Source organism: Sminthopsis crassicaudata, chromosome 3, assembly GCF_048593235.1.
Source record: "Sminthopsis crassicaudata isolate SCR6 chromosome 3, ASM4859323v1, whole genome shotgun sequence".
Classification (NCBI taxonomy): Eukaryota; Metazoa; Chordata; class Mammalia; order Dasyuromorphia; family Dasyuridae; genus Sminthopsis; species Sminthopsis crassicaudata.
Window position 1 is genome coordinate 625,833,791 of NC_133619.1, and position 21,857 is coordinate 625,855,647.

Consider the following 21,857-nt stretch of genomic DNA (forward strand, 5'->3'; position numbering starts at 1 on the left):
CCATGGTGTTGGGAACTCCTAGTTGAGAAAACTCTCGCTCCCAATACAGATCAATATCTGCACTGTAATTCATATAGGAAATTGTCTACAGCACCGAGAGAGAAGCAATTCGGGGAGGATGTGTTGGAGACGCTCCCTCACTGCCTTTCCTCCCTCTTCCTCATGAGCACCTGGAGAACAAGGACTGTCTCCATTCTAGCACGGGAGCAGAATGAACATTTGTTGATATTGAAATACGATGATATACTAAAATAGAAGAGACTCTCTGCTCTAAGGAAGCATATAGGTTAATTGGGAAATAAAATATCTGGACACACAGCTACAGACAGAAATGCGGACACAAAGATTCACATACAGACACATCGTTTGGTAGTTTTTCAGACCATCCTACTCTTGGTGACCCCATTTAGGATTTTCTTGGCACAGATCCTGAAGTGGTTTGTCATTCCCTTCTTCCCAGCTCATTTTATAGATGAGGAAACTGAGGGAGACAGGGTTAGGTGATTAGTGCAGGATCACACAGCTAGTTAAGTGTCTGAGGAGGGATTTGAACCTGGAAGAGGAGTCGTCTTCACTCTAGGCAAGGCACCCTCTCCGCTGTGTCACATAGATGCCCCATCCCCATTGTACAGATGAAGAAACTGAAATTAGCAATTTGGTGAAATGAGTTGCCCGTCACGCAGCTAGGTGAGGAAAGAAATCACTTCAGGCTTGTGCTCTAGTTAGTGGGTCATGTCAGTGCTGTGACTGGAAGCCATCTTAAACACACACAAACAGACCTCTCCCACAAATACTCCCCCCCAGAGTTCACTTGCAGCCCTGTTGGGCTATACCCTGTACACAGTGAAAGGCCTAAGTGCAGATTTATGGGAGGTCAGGGGAGGGGAAGATCACTTGGCCGGAGCTATCGGGAAGACTTCCTGAAGAAGGTGGGAATTGGGCTGAGTCTGGGAGGCCTCTTTGGGTCAAGGAGGAGAAGAGAAAGGAAGGAGCCAGGTTCTCTGCCTGAGATTTCTCTGTCTCCTCTTACAGCCTGGACATTTTTCTGGGTGGGGGAGGGGGGTTAGAGGGTTCCTGGGGAGAAGGGAGCTCCAGGAGAGATCTTGCATCACCCCCCCCCCCATTCATTGCAGCTGCTGGAGCAGGCGCTGGTGATTGAGGAGCAGCTTAGGAGGGCCGCGTACCTCAACATGACTCAAGACCCCAATCATCCAGCCATGGCCTTGAACGCCCGTCTGGCAGAAGTGGAGTGCCTCGCCGAGAGCCACCAGCACCTGTCCAAGGAATCCCTTGCTGGGAACAAGCCTGCCAACGCTGTCCTCCATAAGGGTGAGTGGCCCGAGCAGCCGCATGGGGAGCGCCTAACGAAGAGAGCCTCCGTCAGTGCAGGCCAGTACCTGGGGAAATTGTTGGAACTTTTGAGAGGTCACCTTGGTTCTGTTTAATGCTAGCTGACACGGTTGATAGATACTGAGTCTGGAGTCAGAAAGACCTGAATTCAAATCCAATCTCAGACATTTCCAAGCTAAGTGATCCTGGGCAAATTAACCTTTTATTCTGCTCAGTTTTCTCATCCATAAAATGATCTGATGTGAGGATCAAATGAGATCATATTTGTACAGCTTTTTGCAACCTTAAAGAATTTTATAAGGGCTAGCTATTATATAAATGCTGGATATTTGTTTTTATTGATTTCTTTTGTTTATAAATCACCTATATTTTCCCATATATCTCTACCCCTTTACCTTCCCAGAGAGCTATTTCTTATAAAGAAGAAGAAATAGGGGAAAACCACAGTTCTTCAGAGCTAATCGACACATCAAACATTTTATGCAGTGTTCTAAATGCACAATCCCTGACTACAAAGAAGGGATGGGGTGTGGAGCATCTTCTCTATCTTGTGGGCCAGGTTTTATTCTTGCCATTCCCTCCCCTTTTGTAATGGACCACTTGCTCAAGGAGTGCCAATGAGGTCAAGTGACCTTAGACTGCCTTAGGAATGAGTAAGGATAAGAAAAGTTAACATTTATATAATATTGAGAACTGTGCTAAGAACTTTCCTTTATTTTATTTATTATTATTATATTTTTATGTTATATATATTTTATTTATGTTTATATTATTTATTATATTTAATTTATATATTTGTATTAATATATAATATAAATAATATAATTAACATAATAATTATGTTATAATATTATTATATATTATTTCTTTACCAATACTATCTCAACTGATTATTCACAAGAATACCCTCATATATAAGGAAATTGAGGCACACAGGGTGAAGTAACTTAGCCAGGGTCACACAGCTAAGAAGTGTCTGAGGACAGATTTGAAATCAGACTTCCTGCCTCTGGACCTGGTACACTCTCCACTGCACCATCTTCTTAGCTGTCCCAGAAAGGCAAAGCTAAGAATGTGATGATAGTTTGGCTGTCGTGACTTCTGCCCTATTCAGACTCCATCATGTTCAATTTTGGGGACCAAATGTTAGAAAGGACATTCATTCATGAACCAACAGAGTATCCTGAGGAAGGCAACCAAAATAAGAAAGGTCATCCTGTGAGAAGAATTTGGGAAATGGGAAAGTTCAGCCCAAAGCAATGGTCTCAAAATACGATCTGGGAGTCCCTGTGACCCTTTCTGGGGGATCTGAAAGTTAATATTATTTTCATTGTAATATTCAGATGTTTTAATTTCTAATACACTAAATATCAGTAGATCTAACCCATATAAACAAAAGTTTTTTGGGGTCTTTGATAATTTTTACAAGTCTAGAGGGGACCAAAAAGGTTGAGAACTGTTGACCTTGAGAAATCTTGAGGAGAGAGGTGTTTTCTCTGTTCAGGCATTAAAAGGACTTATATAGAACTTCCCTTTGCTTTGCTTTAGAACTGAAAGGGACCTTAGAGGCCATCTAGTATAATCTCATTTTATAGATGAGGAAATGGAGGGCCAAATAATGGAAATAATTTTCCAAGAGTTAACAATAGCTCGCACTTTTCTGAATGAAGGGCTTCCTGAATCCTCTATATCATGCTGCCTCTCAGGTAGAATCAGGAGCAATGGGTATGAAAACCACAAGGAGGCAGTCTTGTTAACAATGAGACCTGTCTTAGGGTGGAAAGGTTGTGGGCTCTCCATCACTGCAGCCTGGATAGGAAAGGAACAAGTTGGATTATGTGGCTTCTGAGGTTCCCAGTAGCCAATGTAGACGCTTTGAATCCTATCCGTGGTCCCATGGTGCCTGCTTTGATACAGGAACAAGATGGCTAAACTGATGAAGAAGTAATGCAAGGTTGGACTAGAGAAAGGTTTTTTTTTTTTTTTTTTTTTTTTTTTTACCTGGGCTCTGTGAATTTTTTTTCCCATAAGTAGGATGACTGTATTTCACTGTGATTTATTTTCTTTCTAATATGATATATAAACTATTTAATGCATTTTACTTAAAAAAACTACTCTTCTGAGGAGGGGGGGGGAACATAGATTTCACCAGCTTGCAAGAATATCCAATGCACCATAAAGGTTGAAAATGTTTGGGTAAAGTGGTCACTGAATTCTTTTCCAACTATGGGCTATGAGGAGCTCCAGTCCTAAATGGAAAGTGCCTTGGATGAGTGGGGGTTCATGGGAGACAGAGAAGGGTGGGTGACTATCTTGGGCTTGGGGAGGCTGAGTTTTTGGTGCAGCCTTCTCAAATTTTCTCTATCCCAACCTCTCAAACCCTTCTTCCAAATTAAAAAGAGTATTTTTGTCTTTCCTTATCCTGGTGCAGTGAGGGTAAGGGAGGATCAAATAAAGGGAGTTCTTTAGACTCCATCATTAAGCACCCCCTGTACACCAGCCCATGTTCTAAGTGTTGGGTACTCAGTGCCATTCTATTAACAACTGTGAGACCTTGGGCTTCAATTTCCTCATCTGCAAAATGAGATTGTTGGATTAGATGGTCACTATGGACCTTGTCGAACTCTAAATTGATAAACCTATAATTACTCTGTAATTTGATCATGTGATCAATTTACAGTGTAATTTGATAATCTGATGATTCAAATCTGGCCTCAGATACTTCCTAGTTCTATTAACCCTGGTCAAGTCAGGTTCCTTGCTGTGGAACTCTGTTTTTCCCAGAAATCGGCTGGAATCAGGATCACTAAACGTCTTTATTCTTGATCTTTTACGGTCAAGGTCAGGGGGTTAGGCGTAGCAACCTCACACACACCTTCCTCCCTCAAATGCCAGGAGAGACTGAGTCAGCTTCTGCGTCTCAATTCCTCTTCCTCCTCCTACTTTCCCCCCGCCCCCACATGTCACTTCCCCCTCTTTGTCCCACCAATCAAGTTAGCACAGAACAGCTGGGGAGGGTCAACCTTCAAACAAGTTAATAGGGAACTGTCCAATTGGCAATTAGTCTCACGTACTTCATTATCCAAGTGCATTGCTCAGTTCTAGTCCTTTACAGTTCCTCATCTGTAAAATGGGGATAGTGAGAGCACTTCTCAGGGTTGTTGTGAACCTCAAATGAGATAATAATTGTAAACTATGTGCCTGGCCCATAATAGATACTATCTAAATGCTCCTTCCTTCTCTTTCTCCCAATCTGGCATATAATTTTTATTTTTCAGACCCAATTTTTGATTTCATTGATAGTATTCCCAATGAGGAAATATTCTCTACTAAGGCAGGCCATGGGATCATTGATTTAGAGCTGAAAGGGGCCTTAGAGACCATTTCATCTGTCCCCCAATTTGAAAAGTCAGGAAATTGAGCCTCATAGAAATTAAATAATTAGTCCCACATCACACAGCTGGCAAGTATCAGGGGCAGAATTTGAATCCATGCTTACCAGCTCCTAAGTGCCATCCTTTATTTCAATGCTTAGTACAGGGGCTGGCACATAGTAGATGTTTAAGTAAATATTAGCCATTATACAACCTAAGAGGATCAAACAAGTCATGAAGGAAAATAAGTTTGACTGGCCTAAGGACATTATACTCCTCCTCCCCAGAGCAGCCAGATCTAATGTCAATAGTCAGTAAGAATTTATGAAGTGCCTACTGTGTGCCAAGCATTATGCTAAGCTATGGGGGATACAAAAAGAGGCAAAAGCCAGTCCCTGCCCCCAGGGAGTTCACAATCTATTATAAACAAATATGTACAGACTATATACAAGATAAATGAGAAGAGGAGTTCACAATCTATTATAAACAAATATGTACAGACTATATACAAGATAAATGAGAAGAGGAGGATTTAGAACCTAGAATTGAGAGATCAGGGAAAGCTTCCTAAAGAGGATGGGATTTTAATTGAGACTTTGAAGGAAGTGAGATGAGAAAAAGGGAGAAGAGAGTGTCTTAGGCATGGGGAACAGTTAGAAAAAAAGGCCCTCACCAGGAGATTAGTGTCTTTTTGTAGAATAGCCAGGAAATCAGAGGACATGTTGGGGAGTAAGAAGACTGGAAAGGGAGGTTACAAAGGGCTTTGAATGCCAACCAGAACATTTTTATTTGCTCCTGGAGGCAATAGGGAATGACTGGAGTTTATTGAGTTTGGAGGGGGGGTTGATGGGTATGTAATTTTGTTTTAGGAAAATCACTTGGATGACTGAATGGGGAATGGACTGAAGTTGGGAGAGACTTGAGGCAGGCATATCCACCAGCAACTATTACAATAATTCAGATGTGAAATCATGAGGGTTTGCCTTAGAGATGGCTGTGTCAGAGGAGAGAAGGAGGTATATTGGAGAAATACTGCAGAGGTGAGATTGACAGGAGATGCTACAGAGGTGAAATTAACAGGAGGTGCTGCAGAGGTAAAATTAACAAGTGATGTTGCAGAGGTGAGATTGACAGGAGATGCTGCAGAGATGGGATTGACAGGAGATGCTACAGAAGTGAAATTAACAAGAGATGCTACAGAGGTAAGATTGACAGGAGATGCTGCAGTGGTTAAATTGACAGATGCTACAGAAGGAAAATTAACAAGAGATGCTACAGAGGTGAGATTGACAGGAGATGCTACAGAGGTGAAATTAACAGGATGTGCTGCAGAGATGAAATTAACAAGAGATGCTGCAGCAGTGAGATTGACAGGAGATTTAGCAGTGAAATTGACAGGAGACAGAGGTGAAATTAACAGGAGATGCTGCAGCACTGAGATTGATAGGAGATGCTACAAAGGTGAAATTAACAGGAAGTACTGCAGAAGTAAAATTAACAGGAGGTGTATACTGCAGAAGTGAGATTGACAAGTTTTAGCAATAGCTTGGATATGGAGGGTGAGAGATGGAGAGGAATCCAGGAAGACGCTTAGGCTGGGAGTCTGGGGGACTGGGAGGATGTTGTCCTTGACAAGAGGGAAGTTAGGTGGTTGGGGAGGGTTTAGGGGAATTTGGGGGCATGTTGAGTTTAAGATGTCTACTGCATATTCTGGGTGTCAGAAAGGCATTTGGAGACATGAGACTGGGAATCAGCAGAGATGTTAGGACAAGATAATTAAATTTGAGAATCATCAGCATAGAGACAATAATTAAATCCACAGGAGCTGATGAGATCACCAAATGAAGTAGTATAGAGGGAGAAGAGAAGAGAGCACAGGACAGAACACTGAGGGACAACTACAGTTAGAGGGCACCACCTGGATGAGGATCCGACAAAGGAGACTGAGAAGGATCAGAAGGTCTGATAGGCAGGAGGAAAACCAGGAGAGAGGGCTATCCTGAAAACCTAGAGAGAAGAGAGTATCAAGGAGAAGAAGGTGATCAACAGTGTCAAAGGCTGGAGAGAGTTCAAGAAGAATGAGGATTGGGAAAAGGTCATTGGATTTGGCAACTAAGAGATCATTGATAACTTTGGAGAGCGCGCTTTCCATGGAATGTGATCGGAAGCCTGATTATAAGGGGTTAAGAAGAGAAAGAAAGGAGAGAAAGTGGAGGCACTTACTGTAGGTGACTTTCTTGGGGAATTTAACCCCAAAGGGTAGGGGAGGTATAGGATGATGTTAGCAGGGATGGGAGGCTCAGTAAGCTTATTTGAGGATGGGGGAGACATGGGTATCTTTGTAGGGCATGAGCCAGTAGCGGGGGGGAGATTGAAGATGAAAGAGTGGTCATAACAGATAGGATGGGATGGGATGGAATCGCTTTTGCCAGTAGGGGGGTTTGCCATGGTAAGAAATAAGGCCATCTCTTAAAATAAGACAGGGGTAAAGGAGGGGTGCCATTGATACAAGGCAGCCAAGGCAAGATGCAAGATAAGAAAGCATGGAGAAGAGGAGACTCTCACAGAAACTGGCCTCAATTGTTTCTGTAAAATATGAGGCAAGATTGTCAGGTGAGAGAGGGAAGCCATGGGAAGTTTGGAGAGAAATGAAAAGGTTTGGAAGGGCCACTATGGACAGGGGAAGAATGCATTGAGAAGGGAGATATAGTGGGATTGCCTAGCAACAGTGAGGTGTCCCATTTGAGATTATGTGATGTGGTGGACCCAATCAGAATGATTGCTTGATTTTCTCTATCTTTGTTTAGACAGCATATGTGTAGGTGGGAGTGTGATCCAAGACTGAAGTTTGGCAAGGTGCAACTGGTAAAATAGAAGGGACTTATGAACTCAAGAGATGAAGTCAGGGCAAAGTTGAAGGGGTTCACCAAGGGATCAAGATGGGGAGAAGAAGAGAGAGTGGCTAGTGCCCAGAAACTAGCCTAGGAGAGAAATGAAGGATGGAAGGCTTGGTGCAGATGGAAGGTTTGGTAAAGGAAGACAGGAAGAGGTGAAAAATCAGGAGATTATGGTCAGATAAAGGGATTTCAGAATTCTTGGATTGTGGTGGTGATCCATTGATGGGTGATGGAAAGATTAAGAGTACAACTATTTTTATGTGTGGCTGAAGTGGGGCGGAGGAGTAGTTCATGGGAAATGAGTGGTTAGGAAGTTTGGGAGAAACAATGTGAATGATGAAGACCCTTAATTTGAAGGCAGGAGTTGGGGAAAAGAGAATATTGTGAGTCATGTACCAGACTCATTAAGGAAGAAAGGGAAGTGATCTGAAGGGCTCTAGGGAACAGCCAGCAGGATTTTGATTGGGTGGTAGTTAGGAACTGAATGAACCTCAGAAGAGGAAAATTTACTGGGTGATGGAGAGAGAAGGAAAACCCTAAGGTAGCAATGGGAACAAATACCTGTCCTTCACCAGTGAACCTAGAAGATGAGTAAAAATGAAGGCAGTATTGGAAATGGCGGTCAGGGAGGCTGTGTCATTAGGGGAAGTCAGGTCTCGGTGATTGAGAAAAGATGGAAGGAGGAGTGGGAGAGGAAATGATTGAGGATAAAGGCAAGTTTTATTGCCTATGGAACAGGCATTTCTGAGGATACAGTGAAAGGGCTGGGTAGTGTGTGAAGGGGACCTTGCAGAGGGAGGATTAAGAGGAAGATGAATAAAGAATTGGGTGATGAGTGATGGGGCCTGAGGTTTCAGGGTGACCTAGAGGGGGTCGTAGGGTGTGACCAGGTGTGAGTGTGGATTCCCGAGTGGAAGGCACGACTCCTCAGGGGAGCATGGTGATCAGGCAGGACACAGGTGCGGCACGGGATGGAAGGCTCACGCTCAGATGGGAAGCCTGCCTCGATCCTCCTCTTCCCTCTGAAGGTGCTGCAGGCGACAGAGGTTGGACCACTTCACAGCAGGAGATGGGAGTGCTGCTGCCTGCCGCCTTTCTGTCCCTCCCGTCCTGCAGTGTCACTTGGTCCAGGGGAGGGATTGGCACCTGTGGCGGCAGAAGGGAGGCTAGGATTGTGGTAGTGGGTTGAGGACCCTTCTATCTTGCAGTACTGAACCAGCTGGAGGAACTTTTGAGTGACATGAAGGCTGATGTAACCCGCCTGCCCTCCATGTTGTCCCGGATCCCTCCCGTGGCTGCCCGTCTACAGATGTCTGAACGCAGCATCCTGAGCCGCCTGACAAACCGAGCCGGAGATCCCACCGTCCAGCAGGTCAGGCTGGCCCACCTGGGCCTGGAACCTTCCCCCGGGCTCCACGCCCCCAGCTTTGGCCGGGGAGCAGTCTTCCGAGATGCTCCACGGGGGGCGCTCTGCCGGGGCCTTTCCCGTCCTCTCCGTCTAGGGGAGCCAGCCCGCTGAGCTGGCCTAGGGTGAGGTTCTGGGTGGAGATGGGACGGAGGCAGCATTGAAACCTCAGCCCTCGCCCTCCAGGGTTCTTTCGGCTCCTCCCAGATGTACAACAACAACTTTGGGCCAAACTTCCGGGCTCCTGGACCAGGCGGGATTGTCAACTACAGCCAGATGCCCCTCGGCCCCTATGTGACTGGTAGGTTGGACGTTACTAGCCCATCCTAATGGAGATTTGTTAAGCGGCAAATTTCAGGGGACCACAAATGAAACCAAAGGACACTAGGCAAGCCAGATGTTTTCTTTCTTAATAGATATTTAGCCGTTTTCAAGATTTTCCTCTGTTGCAGTTCTCATTTCCAACTGAGGTAAGGTGACCCTTATTTCTCTCTGCTAACCACATTCTATGGTTCCATCCTTCAGGGGTTATGGTTTTTTTTTAGGTCTTCCATCTAAAGGGACAACCAGTTCTGCTCCAGGTAGCGTTAAAAAGAGGCAAGGTGATCTAGAATGTCTTTTGTCATCATTAAGGTTGGAAGGCAACTTAGGGAACATCTGGTCTAATAGCCTCATTTTTCACATGAGGAAACTTAAGTCCTGGAAAAATGACATCACAGGAAGTGAATGGCAGAGCTGGGACTCAAATTCAGGTCACAGGATCTTAGACTGAGAAACTGCATGGACCTCAGAGGATCTCATTTTACAGAGGAGGAAACCGAGGACCGGGAAGGTTAAGGGGCGTAAAGGACCAGAATCAGAATTTGAACTGGGTCCTCTGATCTCCCAAATAGAACTCTTTTCTCTCTCCTCCTGCTTCCATGTTCTTCTATTCTTTTTGAGACTCTCCCTCACCCACAAGAATTTCCCATCCGTGTCCCATGGTGACTGCCTCCAGGTTCCTCCTCTTTCCTCAAAGACCACCTATTAGCCAGCGAGACACCCCCCCCCCCAGATTTTAATCTGCGACCATTGCAATGTAGGCTGAAGTGACAACAGGGATCTAAGCAGTGAAGGTCACATCCTTACCATTCCCCCAGTTAGCTGAGATCTCTGCTGAGAGAAGGGCAGGTGTGGAACCTGGCTGGCCACATCTGTTGCAGGAAGGCTGGCAGGGCATCCCCTAGGCCAGGTCTCTAAAGAGGTCCTGAATCTCCACGACACTGGATCCTCCTTGAATGTGGGTGCTGGGTGTGAGATCTACTGGATCTCTAAGGCGGCCCCATGATGGAGTAGTTACCTTGAAGCCAGTCTTCTCTGTCTTTATCCTGTTTACCCCGACTCAGCCTGGTGAGAAGCATTTATTAAGTATTTACTATGTGGTTGGAAATCCTGTCTAGGCTTTACTAAATTTTTAAAAATTAAAACCTAAAACAATTATATTTAAGTGGATAGAGATCCAGCCGTGGTGCCAGGAGGAACCGATTTGAGTCCTGCCTTGGACATAGACTGGCTGTGTGATCCTGGATAGTAATTTATCTCCATAGTTCTCTCAAGTAATTCTCTAAAGACCTTAAGCTGTGGAGAAGGTGGCAGTGGGCATTAGGAGAAGGAATTTCCTTGTCTGGGAGTTCTCAGGTCCAGCATCTGTTCCCATTCAGCAGGCTTTTTATAAAGTCTGTGTGCCCAATATCTGGCACAGTGGTTGGCACAGGGGGTAGTTAGTCTCTTAAATACTAGTTGCTGATCCCATTTAGCTCTGTTCATTAATAAGCATTTATTAAGTGCTCATCATGTGTCAACCACTGTGCTGGACCATGGGACATAAATCCGGCCTTGCCCTTACCTGGTCATCCTACCTACACCTCTTTCCCTTACTCTGAAGTTCATCGTTCACATCCTAAGTGCCCAATTTCTTCCTTTTCCATTTCCTTATCTTGAAACTTCCCCCAGTTTGTTCTCCACACCCTGCTTCCTCCTTCCTCTGTGACCTTGTCCCCGTCACCTTTGTGGACCTTAGTTCCTCCTCTATAGAATGGACCAGCTGGTGGGAGTAATTGCAGCCACGGCCAGTGGTGACGCCATCTGCATTTCCTTTCCCTTGATGCTCTGGGGCTCCCCAACTTTCTATCTCTGAGCCCATGAGTCTGCTTTCTTTGTTTTCTCCTCTGGATTTTTGTCGTAGCTGCGTTGGAGGGGTCTCTTAGGGACCTCGGGGATGGGACCTGGTCCGGGCTTTGCCAAGTAGGTCCCCGGCCAGCCAGAATCTGAGTCAAGATGGTGCTGGTTAGCCAGGGCTCAGGGACCTCTGGCTCTGTGAAGTTTGTAGCCCACCGGGTGAGGGTCCTTGGGGCTGCAGGCAAGGAGTGCCCAAACCCAGGGTTGGTTTGTGAGTGAAGGGCCAGAAGGACCCAGGTGGGGCAGGAAGGCCGTGTCAGGAGCTGGAGGGAGAGTGGGGTGCTCCTGCCGCTCCGGGCCAGCCCTCCTCGGGGGCTGCTACGTTGAGACCCATTTGGGGAGCCCTGAATGGAGTAGAGAAGTGACCAAATGCTAGGGGGTCGGTGTGTGTCTCGTGTGCCTGTTTCTGTCCGTGTCTGGGTTGCAATGCAGTTTGCCAACTCTCCATTATTGCTCGTTCAGACTCATGTTCTGCCTCCACTGTGTTGTGTGCCTTCATTTCGCCTCTCACTCCACCCAAACCCCCTATGGATAATAATGTGGAGAAGGGGGGCTGTGCCTGCAGACCATGTGGGAGGGAAGGGGGGAAACGGGGAGAAATAGCCAGGACCTTCCCCCAGCTCAGAGATAACGGAGCTCCCACGGCCTCCTCCCTCTCTGTCCACCTCGGGTCCACCCACTGTGGCGTGACAGCATGGCTCTGGTCAAGGTGGTGGAGTCTGAGTCTTGTCTCTGACACCAAGACTTGTGGGACTCCAGCAAAGGCCCCAAACTTCCTGAGCTTCAGCCCAGGAAAAGGTCCTGACAAGAGGGATGCTGTGAGGTCCCCTCAGATGGTATAGGCAACATGTTCTTAGTCTTAATTATCATGGGGTTTAACTTGGGTCAGAGCCACCTCCCCTAACTGGAAGTAGCTGAGGGAAGATGTCCTGGGTCTTATCCTGAGGGAAAAAAAACAGAAGTCCCTGCAGGTCTGGTGCGCTTTGGGTCAGTCACCTTTGTGTGATGTCATGATTTAAGGTTTGCTAAAGAGTTTATACCAGTGATCCCATTTGATCATCACTCAGTCCCGTGGACCTTTGCAATTATTCTGTACTCCCTCCTCTTCCTTCATTCCTGCCTGAGCAAATATATTCTGAGATGGGGACATCTCCCAGCTGAAAAAGGTGGGGATAGGATTTGAATCCAGGCCTTCTGCATCTAGTTGGGGGGCTCTTTCCCCAAGATGCCACCCTGCTTCTGTAAGCTTTAGCCCTTTTTTGTCTAGAGGAAAAACACTGGGGTCCTGAGGGCACCCAACTGTCCAGGCTAAGGGGCAGCTGTAGGGATCATTTATCCATCTATCAGGCATCTATCTATCTATCAGATTATCTATCTATCTATCCATCCATCCTTCTTTCTTTCTTTCTATCTATCTATCTATCTATCTATCTATCTATCTATCTATCTATCTATCTATCTATCTTATCTATCTTTCTATCTTTACATATCTCTATCCAACTTTATCATCCTTCTACTTATATTTCTATAGTCATCTATATTTATTCATCCATTTTTCTATATTAATCTATCCATCCATTTTTCTTTCTTTTTTCCCTCTTATCTATATCTGTCCATCTTCTTCTCTTTCTATATTCATCTTTCTCTATCCACTCATTTATTTACTTATATTGTTCCATCCATGTCACCTTAATTTCTTTTTCTTTCCTCCTTCCTTCCTTTCTTCCATTTATCTATAACTTTTCTTTATATCTATGGTCTACTTATCTTTATATATTCATCTACCAATGTTTATCCATCCATCTTCTTTCCTTCCTACTTCTTTCTTTCTTTCTTTCTTTCTTTCTTTCTTTCTTTCTTTCTTTCTTTCTTTCTTTCTTTCTTTCTTTCTTTCTTTCTTTCTTTCTTTCTTTCTTTCTTTCTTTCTTTCTTTCTTTCTTTCTCTTTATTTCTTTCTCTCTTTCTTTCTTTTTCTTCCTTTTTCTTCCTTCCTCTTTCTTTCTTTCTTCCTTCCTTTCTCTCTCTTCCTTTTTCTTCCTTTCTTCCTTTCTCTTCCTTCCTTCCTTTCTTTCTCTTTCTTTTTTTCCCTTTCTTTTTCTTTCTCTCTCCCTTCTCTTTCTTTTTCTTTTTTCTTCCTTCCTTCCTTCCTTCCTTCCTTCCTTTCCTTTCCTTTCTTCCTTCCTTCCTTCCTTTCTCTTTCTTTCTTTTTCCCTTCCTTTCTCTTTCTCACCCTTCCTTCCTTTCTTTTTCTCTCTTCCTTTCTTTTTCTTCCTTCCTTCCTTTCTCTTTCTTTCTCTTTCTCTCTCACTCTTCCTTTCTCTCTCCTTTCTTTCTCTTTCTTTCTTTCTTTCTTTTTCTTTTTTTCTTTCTTTCTCTTCCTTCCTTCTTTCCTTCCTTCCTTCCTTCTTTCCTTCCTTCCTTCCTTTCTCTTTCTCTTCCTTCCTTCCTTCCTCTTTCTCTTCCTTTCTTTCTCTTCCTTCCTTTCTTTCTTTCTTCCTTTCTTCCTTTCTCTTTCTTTCTTTCTCTCTTCCTTCCTTTCTCTTTCTTTCTTTCTTTCTTTCTTTCTTTCTTTCTTTCTTTCTTTCTTTCTTTCTTTCTTTCTTTCTTTCTTTCTTTCTTTCTTTCTTTCTTTTCCCTTCCTTTCTCTTTCTTTTTTTTCCTTCCTTTGTCTTTCTTTCTCTCTCTCACTCTTCCTTCCTTCCTTTCTTTTTCTTCCTTCCTTTGTCTTTCTTTCTCTCACTCTTCCTTCCTTTCTCTCTTTCTTTCTCTCTCTTCCTTCCTTTCTTTTCCTCCCTCCCTCCCTCCCTCCCTCCCTCCTTCCTTCCTTCCTTCCTTCCTTCCTTCCTTCCTTCCTTCCTTCCTTCCTTCCTTCCTTCCTTCCTTTCTTTTTCTTTCTCTCTCACTCTTCCTTCCTTTCTCTTTCTTTTTCTCTCACTCTTACTTTTTTCTTTCTCTCTCTCCCTTCTTTCCTTCCTTTCTTTTTTCTTCCTTCCTTCCTTATCCATCTATAATTGTCCATCCACTTATCTTTTTTTCTCTATATTTATTCATCCATTTACCTACCTATATTTATCCACCTATGCTCCTCCTTTCTACCTCACTACTTACCTCTGTCTATCCGCTCCCTTACCTTTTTATACTCCTCTGTCTATCCCCGTGCATTTACGTTTAGCCCCGCACCTTTCCACATGTACCCATTCCCCCACTTCTCCTGTATTTCTTTGAGTTCCACCTGTCTCCATCCGTGCACGTATCTCCCTCTATCCGTCCTGGTATTTAGCTGTCTAATTAAGGATCAGAGCTTTAGCGCTAGAAGGAACTTAACTTTAATTAACCTCTCACTTGATGAGGAAGAGGAGCCCCAGACAAGGGACGGGCTTTGCACCCTCCCCCTCCCCCCCAGCAGCTGGGCATACTCATAGACTTTGAAGGAGACCTTAGAGGTCACTAGGCCCCGCCTCTCCTTCCCCACCAGAGCAGGCGGAGGCCCAGACAGGGAAGGCCCTTGGCCAGAAGCGCGGGGCCAGTAAGTGTCTGAAGTGGACGCCAGGGGGCGATGTGGGGAGCCAAGGCTCTGCCCGGGGAGCCCTCTCCCTGGGGGCGAGCCGAGCCCAGGGGGCCTTGGGGGTCGCTAACACCTCACTCTCTGTGTCCTTGCAGCCACGCCCACCGGGCCACCCGCCAGCCACCCAGACAGAAAAGGAGCCGACTCCCTGAAAGATGGTGCTGCTTTGGGACGCAAGGGGAAACTCAGTGACGTCATCTGCATTGAAGACTAAGTCCCCGCCCTCGAGGGCCCAATGCCCGGAAGTGCCGCTGTGTCATATCAAGTGTTCTTCCAAAAAAAAAAAAAAACAAAAAAAAAAACAAAAAAAAAAAAAACAAAAAGAAAGAAAGGAAAAGGAAAAAAGGGAAAAAGGAAAAAAGAAAGAAAAAAAGAAAAACAAATAGCGACTTAAAAAAATCCAGTTCCAGAACTTCTTAGAAGGGATTCCATTTATTTGTACATCTTTTGCACTTTCTTATTGAAGACTCGAAGAGTTTGTCTTGATAAAAGTTGAATGAATTATGAAGGATTATAATGTTAACAGTATTTATGTCTCTGTTTTTATCAACATGCATAAAGTGCGGAGGGAAACCTCGCTGGAGCCCCCATTTCTAGACTTGTGGACCCTCCCCGCCAGCCGGGACAAGGCTTCATTTTCTGGGCGCCTCCTGTGTGGCTCCCGACTCCTCGCCATCATTGTGTTTGAGCAGCTGCATGCACCTCCCGCCCTCCGGCTCCTGTCTGTCCTCCCGACGCCACCTGGGTCAGAGGCCCCCTCTTGGACCGGCAGCGGGAGCCACCGCAAGGACCTGCCGGGATAAGCTCAGCGGGAGGGGCTTTGCCTTTTCTGCCACTTGTCCTCCTGCCACTGGCCTAGAGGCGACTTGGCTCTGCCTGGAAATGCTCTCCCTGGGGATGCCCCTGGGACCATGCGGGGCTCACCCGGAAGAAGGTGCCGATTCCTCCGGCCAAAGCCCCTCTGAGCGGGCCCTGCCACCGGCCTCCACCTTCACTGGAGATGACCTGGAATCACTCTGGGGGGTGGCGACAGGGAGCCTGACAACAGGAATAAGAGATTCCTGGAGAGGAAAGAGGGGCTTTGTCTGTGTCTGGGGATCGGGCGTGGGGGACACCTTTTTTCCTGTTGTTGTGGAAGACTAGTTTGATGGACACCAGCAGGTTGGAGTTAGTTTTAGTTATCTTCAAAGTACTCTGGGATGGAGGACGGAATGAGCTCCAGGGGACAGAACTAGGCAAAGGGAGGAGAAAGGAGCGGCAAAATGGCAGATTTGGGCTTGATGTCAGGAAGAACTCCCAACAGCTCTGTGCGGTGCCCCCTTTCCCCCCGAATGGGTTACCTTGGGAGATTGTGGCTTCCCCCTCACTGAACGCCTGACCACTCGCTGGGGGACTCTGTAGAGGAGATTCATCTTTGTACATTAGTTGGAATAGATGGCCAGGAGAGGTCCTGGGAAGGTGACGGATCGTAGAATTCGGCTGTTCCAGGAAGGAGAGGCTGGACAGATAAGGAGTCATTGGGGATAACATCTGCCTGCAAGAGTTGAGGTCTGCTTTGAGGCAGGTGGGGGGAGCCCAGAGCCTTTCCATCCTGTTTCCTCCTGTACCAAAAGGCCCTTTTTTGTCCCTTTCAGCAGCCAAACTCTTTATGTGTGAAAGGGATCCTAACTTAGACCTTCTTGCTTCCCAGCTGCTGCTTCTCTTCGTCCAGACCTACTGTGGGCCAGGTATCGGTGCTTAGTGAGGAGAAGGGGAGTTGTGGCCTTCAGAGTAGACGGAAAGGGGTCTCTGGGAGCTTCCGAAGGGGACTGACTCGGCTTCTGTCTGAGGCTGGGAGGGGCAACACCCGCCAGAGTTTTGGGGTTCATGAAGCCCTTGCTGCGTACCAGGCGCTGTGTTAGGTGCCTAAGCAGAACTGTCCCTGTCCTCAAGGAGTTCACATTTTATTAAAAAGGAGATGGCAAGTTCTTGTAGGGAATCGGCTGCGGGTGATGGAACAGGTCACGCATCTGCTGCTGATGTGACCTGGAAAGAGAGATGGGCCTTGGTTCTGGATCTGGTTCTGCTAGCTGGCTGACTTTTGTGGAGTTCCTTCTCCTGGTGATCTCCCTTATGGCATGAGAGGATCGACTCTGCTCTCCAAGGGCCCTTCCCACACCTTGAGGATAGTACAGGGGCTCGGGGAGACTTCTCTGCCCCTCTCCCCGAGTTTAGATGACAAGTAGAAGTGGCAAGAGCATTGGATTAGGGAAAAGCACTTCAACTTTGGTCCGGGGCAGGCCCGATTGCAGTGTGTGTGTAGCAGATTCACCCATGCCGGCTGCTGCCCTTGGCAGTCCATAGTGATCACTGAATGCCGTCTCCATAAACTTTATGTTCTTCAGTTAGTAGTACCTCCTCCCCAGGGCCTCCTTGGCTCGGGCCAACAGGTGGGGCTGGGGGGTGTATGCATGCCTGTTGCAAGGTCACTCTCCTCCTCCTTGGCCAGACATTAGGCGTCCTGCTTTTCCCGGCATTCTCTGGGGCAGAGCTCTTGCCAGGGGACGCTCGGAGCCCCCCCCCCCCCCCCCCAGTCTGAGATGACTATTTCGTCAGCTGCCTTCAGACCGTGAAGTCTTTGGCCAATAGCCTGAAGGGGCTCCAAGGCCACGGGCGCCATGTTGGTCCTCTCCAGGGGCTGTGAGCCGCCCCCACCGGCTGTCTGTCGCTTTATTCATCCAATGAATGAGTTGGCATTGCTGCTTAGGATGATCGTGCTTGTTTTTCTGTCCCTTTTCTCCCCGCTGCCCTCCTTTATTTGGCTTCCTCCCCTGTTTGCTCTTGCTTTGAGTAGCATCTTCTTGATCATCATCATTCTGCTCTCCGAGGACCCTCAGGGCTCATGAGGGTCCTGGTCCCTGCCCTTCACTGGACCTGGGTGCCCATCTTGGCCCTAGAGGGGGCCCTGTGGGCCGGGGTCACCCATGACCACACTCTTCCCAGACTGGTATTTGGGGAATTGAATCCCTTGGGGGGGTGCGTGATAGACCACTATCCCTGCAGGGATCCTCACATTAAAGGAGGAAGAAAAGTCATCCTCTTGTCCAAAGTGTGGGGGGGAAGTCAACTGTTTTCAGTGTGTCTATTTGGGAGATTTTCAAGCTCCCTTGTGGAGGGAGGGGCAGAGTGGGAGAGCCTCGGTCATTGCCTGGTGAGGTTATGAGCCCTTTTGGGGTTTGACCTTGGGCAAAATCCCTTCCCTTTCTATGAACCTCAGTTTCCTCTTCTTTAAAATAAGGGACTGGGTCTCTTAAGTTAACTCCTGGGTGCTCCTGCCACATTTTCTGGTGTTATCATTTAAATCAGTGATGTCTTGGGCTTCTAGAGGGCCTCAGGGCTGAAAGTCTGAAAGCCTCCGTGGCCCCTTGTTCTTTTCCAGGCTGTGTGAGTGATTTCTGGATCTGCAGCCTCCCTGCTCTCCCAATGCATCTCTCTTTTCCTCCCTTTGCCAGACTGTCTCCCCAAACCACAAATGGATATAATTTAGGAACTCGTATTTAATCTTTCTCTCGGAGGAGATGGAGCCTCCCCCTTCCAAATCGGCTTTTATTAGTGACTGGGCTGAGATTGTAGCTGGGGCCAGGCTTGGGAGAAGGCCTCCAGGTGGAGGGCGAGGACCCCCTGGAGCCCCTTCCCGAGCCTTTCCCATGCTCTTGAGGTCTTCATTCTGGTCAGGCAGGAAGGAGGAATATTTGTTGTTTCTCTGGTTTCCCCAATCTGGGTTTCTGGGAGAGTAAAAAGCTTATCCCAACTTGGAGGAAGGAGGTCCGCTTAGGCCTGAAGGAACAAGGGGAAAGGCCTTTATCCAGTGCTCGAGTGGCCCTGAGCAAGTCACTTAAACTCCTAGGGGGAAGTCTCTCCAGATCCTCCCTCTGCTAGGGAAGGAGAAGTCTGGATCTGTCTCGACCCTCAGGGTGGGACAGGAGAAGGAAGGTTCTGGGCCAGAGATAGAAGGAATGTTCTGGGCCAGAGATAGGAGAAGGAAGGTTCTGGGCCAGAGAGAGAAGGTTCTGGACTAGACAGGAGAAGGAAAGTTCTGGGCCAGAAATAGAAGGAAGATTCTGGGCCAGACAGGAGAAGGAAGGTTCTGGGCCAGAGATAGAAGGAAGGTTCTGGGCCGGCCCTAGTTAGGTTTGAGGAGGAGCAAGACCTGGAGAAGCAGAGGCAAGGGCTGCTGGGCCAGCTTGGGGGGTTTGGGGGGACCCAGAGGCAGAGCCTCCAGGAAGCCAAAGGAAGGACGGGCAGAGCCCTGAGGATGCCAGGGCAGGGGCCCCCGCCGGACCTCTCTGCCTTAGTTGGGCAAAAGGGCCCCGAGTTCGCGGCGGAACCCGAGGCCCCGAGCTCTCCCGGCTGAAGCATCTTTTGTCGAAGAAATTGGCGTTTTATGTGACCTGATGTTTACAGCCCAAAGTCATTAAGTTTTTGTGTTGAGGAATTTGTCTTAATTTCTAGATTTTTTTTTAAGGGAAAAAAAGTATTTTTTTAGGTACAAGAATCACACTGGATTTGCGGGTGTACGTGTTTGTGCTTGTGTGCGCTAGGAGCTCGTCCAGTCACTAGGAATTCGGGACCAGGCCTTTCCTCTGGCCAGGACAGGAGGGGGGCCCGCTAGGGCTCGGCCACGGAGGGGGTCTCCCTCTGCCCCCATCCCCCCCTCGTCCAGCGGGCCGCCTTGGCCAGCCGCTGCGGGGAAGACTTCGTGGGCCCGATGGTTTTTTCCTTTTTTCTGATTTCCTCTTAACCACCAAATGAACGCTTCGTTCCCAGCGAGGTTTGGGCATCCCGGAGGCGGGCCTGGGAAGGCCGGAGGGCTGGGCTCAGGGCTCCCACGGCCGGCTCCCGCCACGATTCCGCGCAGGGCCGCCGGCAGGGGCAGGAGGGCGGACAGATACTGGGGCCCACACGCTCACATCTACTTTGTACTCTGTGTGTATCTGTTTTTGTTTTCTGTGTTTTAAATAAAGCCTTTGAGAAAGGAGGAAACAGAGTCCGACTCATCTCTAAGGTGGGGGGAGGCTCCTCAGGACCATCGCGGGTCTCCCCTCCCCTAGGGCTGGGCTCGCTCTCCCCAAATACAACCAGGCGGTTTTGTGCCGGGAGAAGGGGGCAAAGTACACCCTGATTTAACTGGGGAGGCTCAGTGAGAGGAGGCTCAGGCATGGGGAGGCTCAGAGAGAGGAGGCTCAGTGAGGAGGCTCAGAGATGGCGAAGTTGGGGAGAGTAGCGGCCGTCCCATAGTGTATTAATTGCCTAGACCGCGGAGATGAGCTTTGTTATTTCCACGGGGCCCCAAGACTGCCGGGGACGTCCCGGGGACCAAGAAGCCCCTCCCCCACCTCACGTGGCAAAGGGGATGAGGGGCCGGATGCGGGGCGGGGCCTGAGCAGGCAGAGGCGTGGCCATTCCTAGGGATCTCGGGCAAAAAGGGAGATAACTGACAAGACAGGCCCCCATCCCCCACTCGCCCCTTTTTGGTCAAGAATGAGTAGTTGAAGGTGAAAGCCATCTCACGACTTTTTTCGTTCTCGTTTATTGGCTGAATTGACTGGGGGGGAGCGCGAGGAGGGTGCACCGGCTGCTGCGTGAGACGGAGGCCCCTCAGGCCCTCCCCACCCTCTGACCCCTTATCCCAGGGGTTGCCTCCGCCAGCCCCCCAAGTCCCCCGACCTCGGGGCTCTGGGGGAGGGGCGGAGAACTAGGAGCCGAAAGAGCCGTGGTCAATAAGGCTTCTATTTTATTTTATTTTTTTTTTCATTCCATAAATACAAGAGCGGGCGCTCAGTCCGAGTCTTCGCTGGGAGCGCGATGTTCTAGGGAGGTTCGGGCCCAGACGGGTGATGCAGTGAGCTTGGAAACCGGCCGACATCCGTGTGTAGACATACTGGGGGATACGCGCATCCCCGCACACACGTGACGCTTATCAGGGAAAAACCCAAGTCCCCCAGCGCGCTATTTACACGAGAGGAATTGAACAGAGGATGAGAACGAGCCCCTCTTGAAACTTGGGGAGACCCAGGTTTGGAAAGGCGCCCCCCGCTGGAAGGGAGGCCGTGGGAGTGCGGGGACGGCTTTAACTTGATGGTTACAGAGCGGTGGGGGGTGGGGGGAGGCGCCTCGGCCCAGCCCGGCCCCTCCGAGGGTGACCGGCCTCCCCACTCGGGGCTCATCTGCCTCCAAGGCGCATTTAATCCGGTCCCTCGGAGGCTCTTTGCCCGCCGGGGTCTCGAGGGCTCCCAGAATTCTGGCTGACTCCCGGCACTCTCACCTGCGCAATTTTGTGCATTTAAAGATGGTTCTGAGACGGCCCGGCCCACTGCTGGGGGGGGGTCCCCAGGCAGACACAAAATGGCTCAGGCCCCGTCTGAACGGCTTCTGCAGAGAATGCTTGGGTTCAGCCTCTGGTTTTCTCCCCTTGACCCGGAGGTAGAAGCCCCAAGACCTAAGGCTCTCCGGGGGCAGAGCTGCTCAGAGGGGGCCCTGCCTGCCCCCACTGGGCATTTTTAAGGGAAGCGCGGTGTCCACCTCCAGGGTCAGAACTCGGGGTGACAGCTGACTCCCCTCCGCCCTGACCTGCGCCCACAGAGGAAGAAACATCCCTCTCCAGGAGGGATGTGGGAATGTGGGTCCTCCGGTGAATATCCCCCATGTTCAGTAGTGGCCCCCCCCCAGACAACGGGACTCTGGAGCTCTGAAGTGACTCTTGTCCTGGCATTCTCACTCCCTCAGGACCCACACTGCCTGAGAGGGGCTGCTTCCCGCACCTGTGTCTGAGGGGGGGGCTGCTTCCCGCACCTGTGCCTGGGGGGGGCTGCTTCCTGCACCTGTGCCTGGGGGGGGCTGCTTCCTGCACCTGTGTCTGAGGTGGGGGGGCTGCTTCCCTCACCTGTGCCCAAGGGGGGAGCTGCTTCCCTCACCTGTGCCTGAGGGGGGGGGGGTCTGCTCCCTGCACCTATGCCTGGGGGGGGCTGCTTCCCGCACCTGTGCCCAAGGGGGGAGCTGCTTCCCGCACC

General features: G+C 48.6%; 1 protein-coding gene across 14 annotated transcripts in view; it reads left to right on the forward strand.

Annotated features, from left to right (window-relative positions):
* CHD5 (chromodomain helicase DNA binding protein 5) overlaps positions 1-19,825 on the forward strand; it is a 144,894-nt gene extending 125,069 nt beyond the window's left edge. For 9 of the 14 annotated variants that reach the window (XM_074306423.1, XM_074306426.1, XM_074306421.1 and 6 more), the window contains 4 exons: positions 1,134-1,329; positions 8,830-8,993; positions 9,213-9,327; positions 14,904-19,825. In XM_074306423.1, coding sequence (XP_074162524.1) covers positions 1,134-1,329; positions 8,830-8,993; positions 9,213-9,327; positions 14,904-15,022 — 594 coding nt within the window. In that variant the 3' untranslated portion in view covers positions 15,023-19,825. Of the gene's footprint in view, positions 1-1,133; positions 1,330-8,829; positions 8,994-9,212; positions 9,328-9,442; positions 9,497-14,903 lie in introns of all 14 variants that reach the window. The other 5 variants (XM_074306432.1, XM_074306431.1, XM_074306433.1 and 2 more) reach the window with 3 other exon arrangements.
* The last annotated feature ends 2,032 nt before the right edge of the window (positions 19,826-21,857 follow it).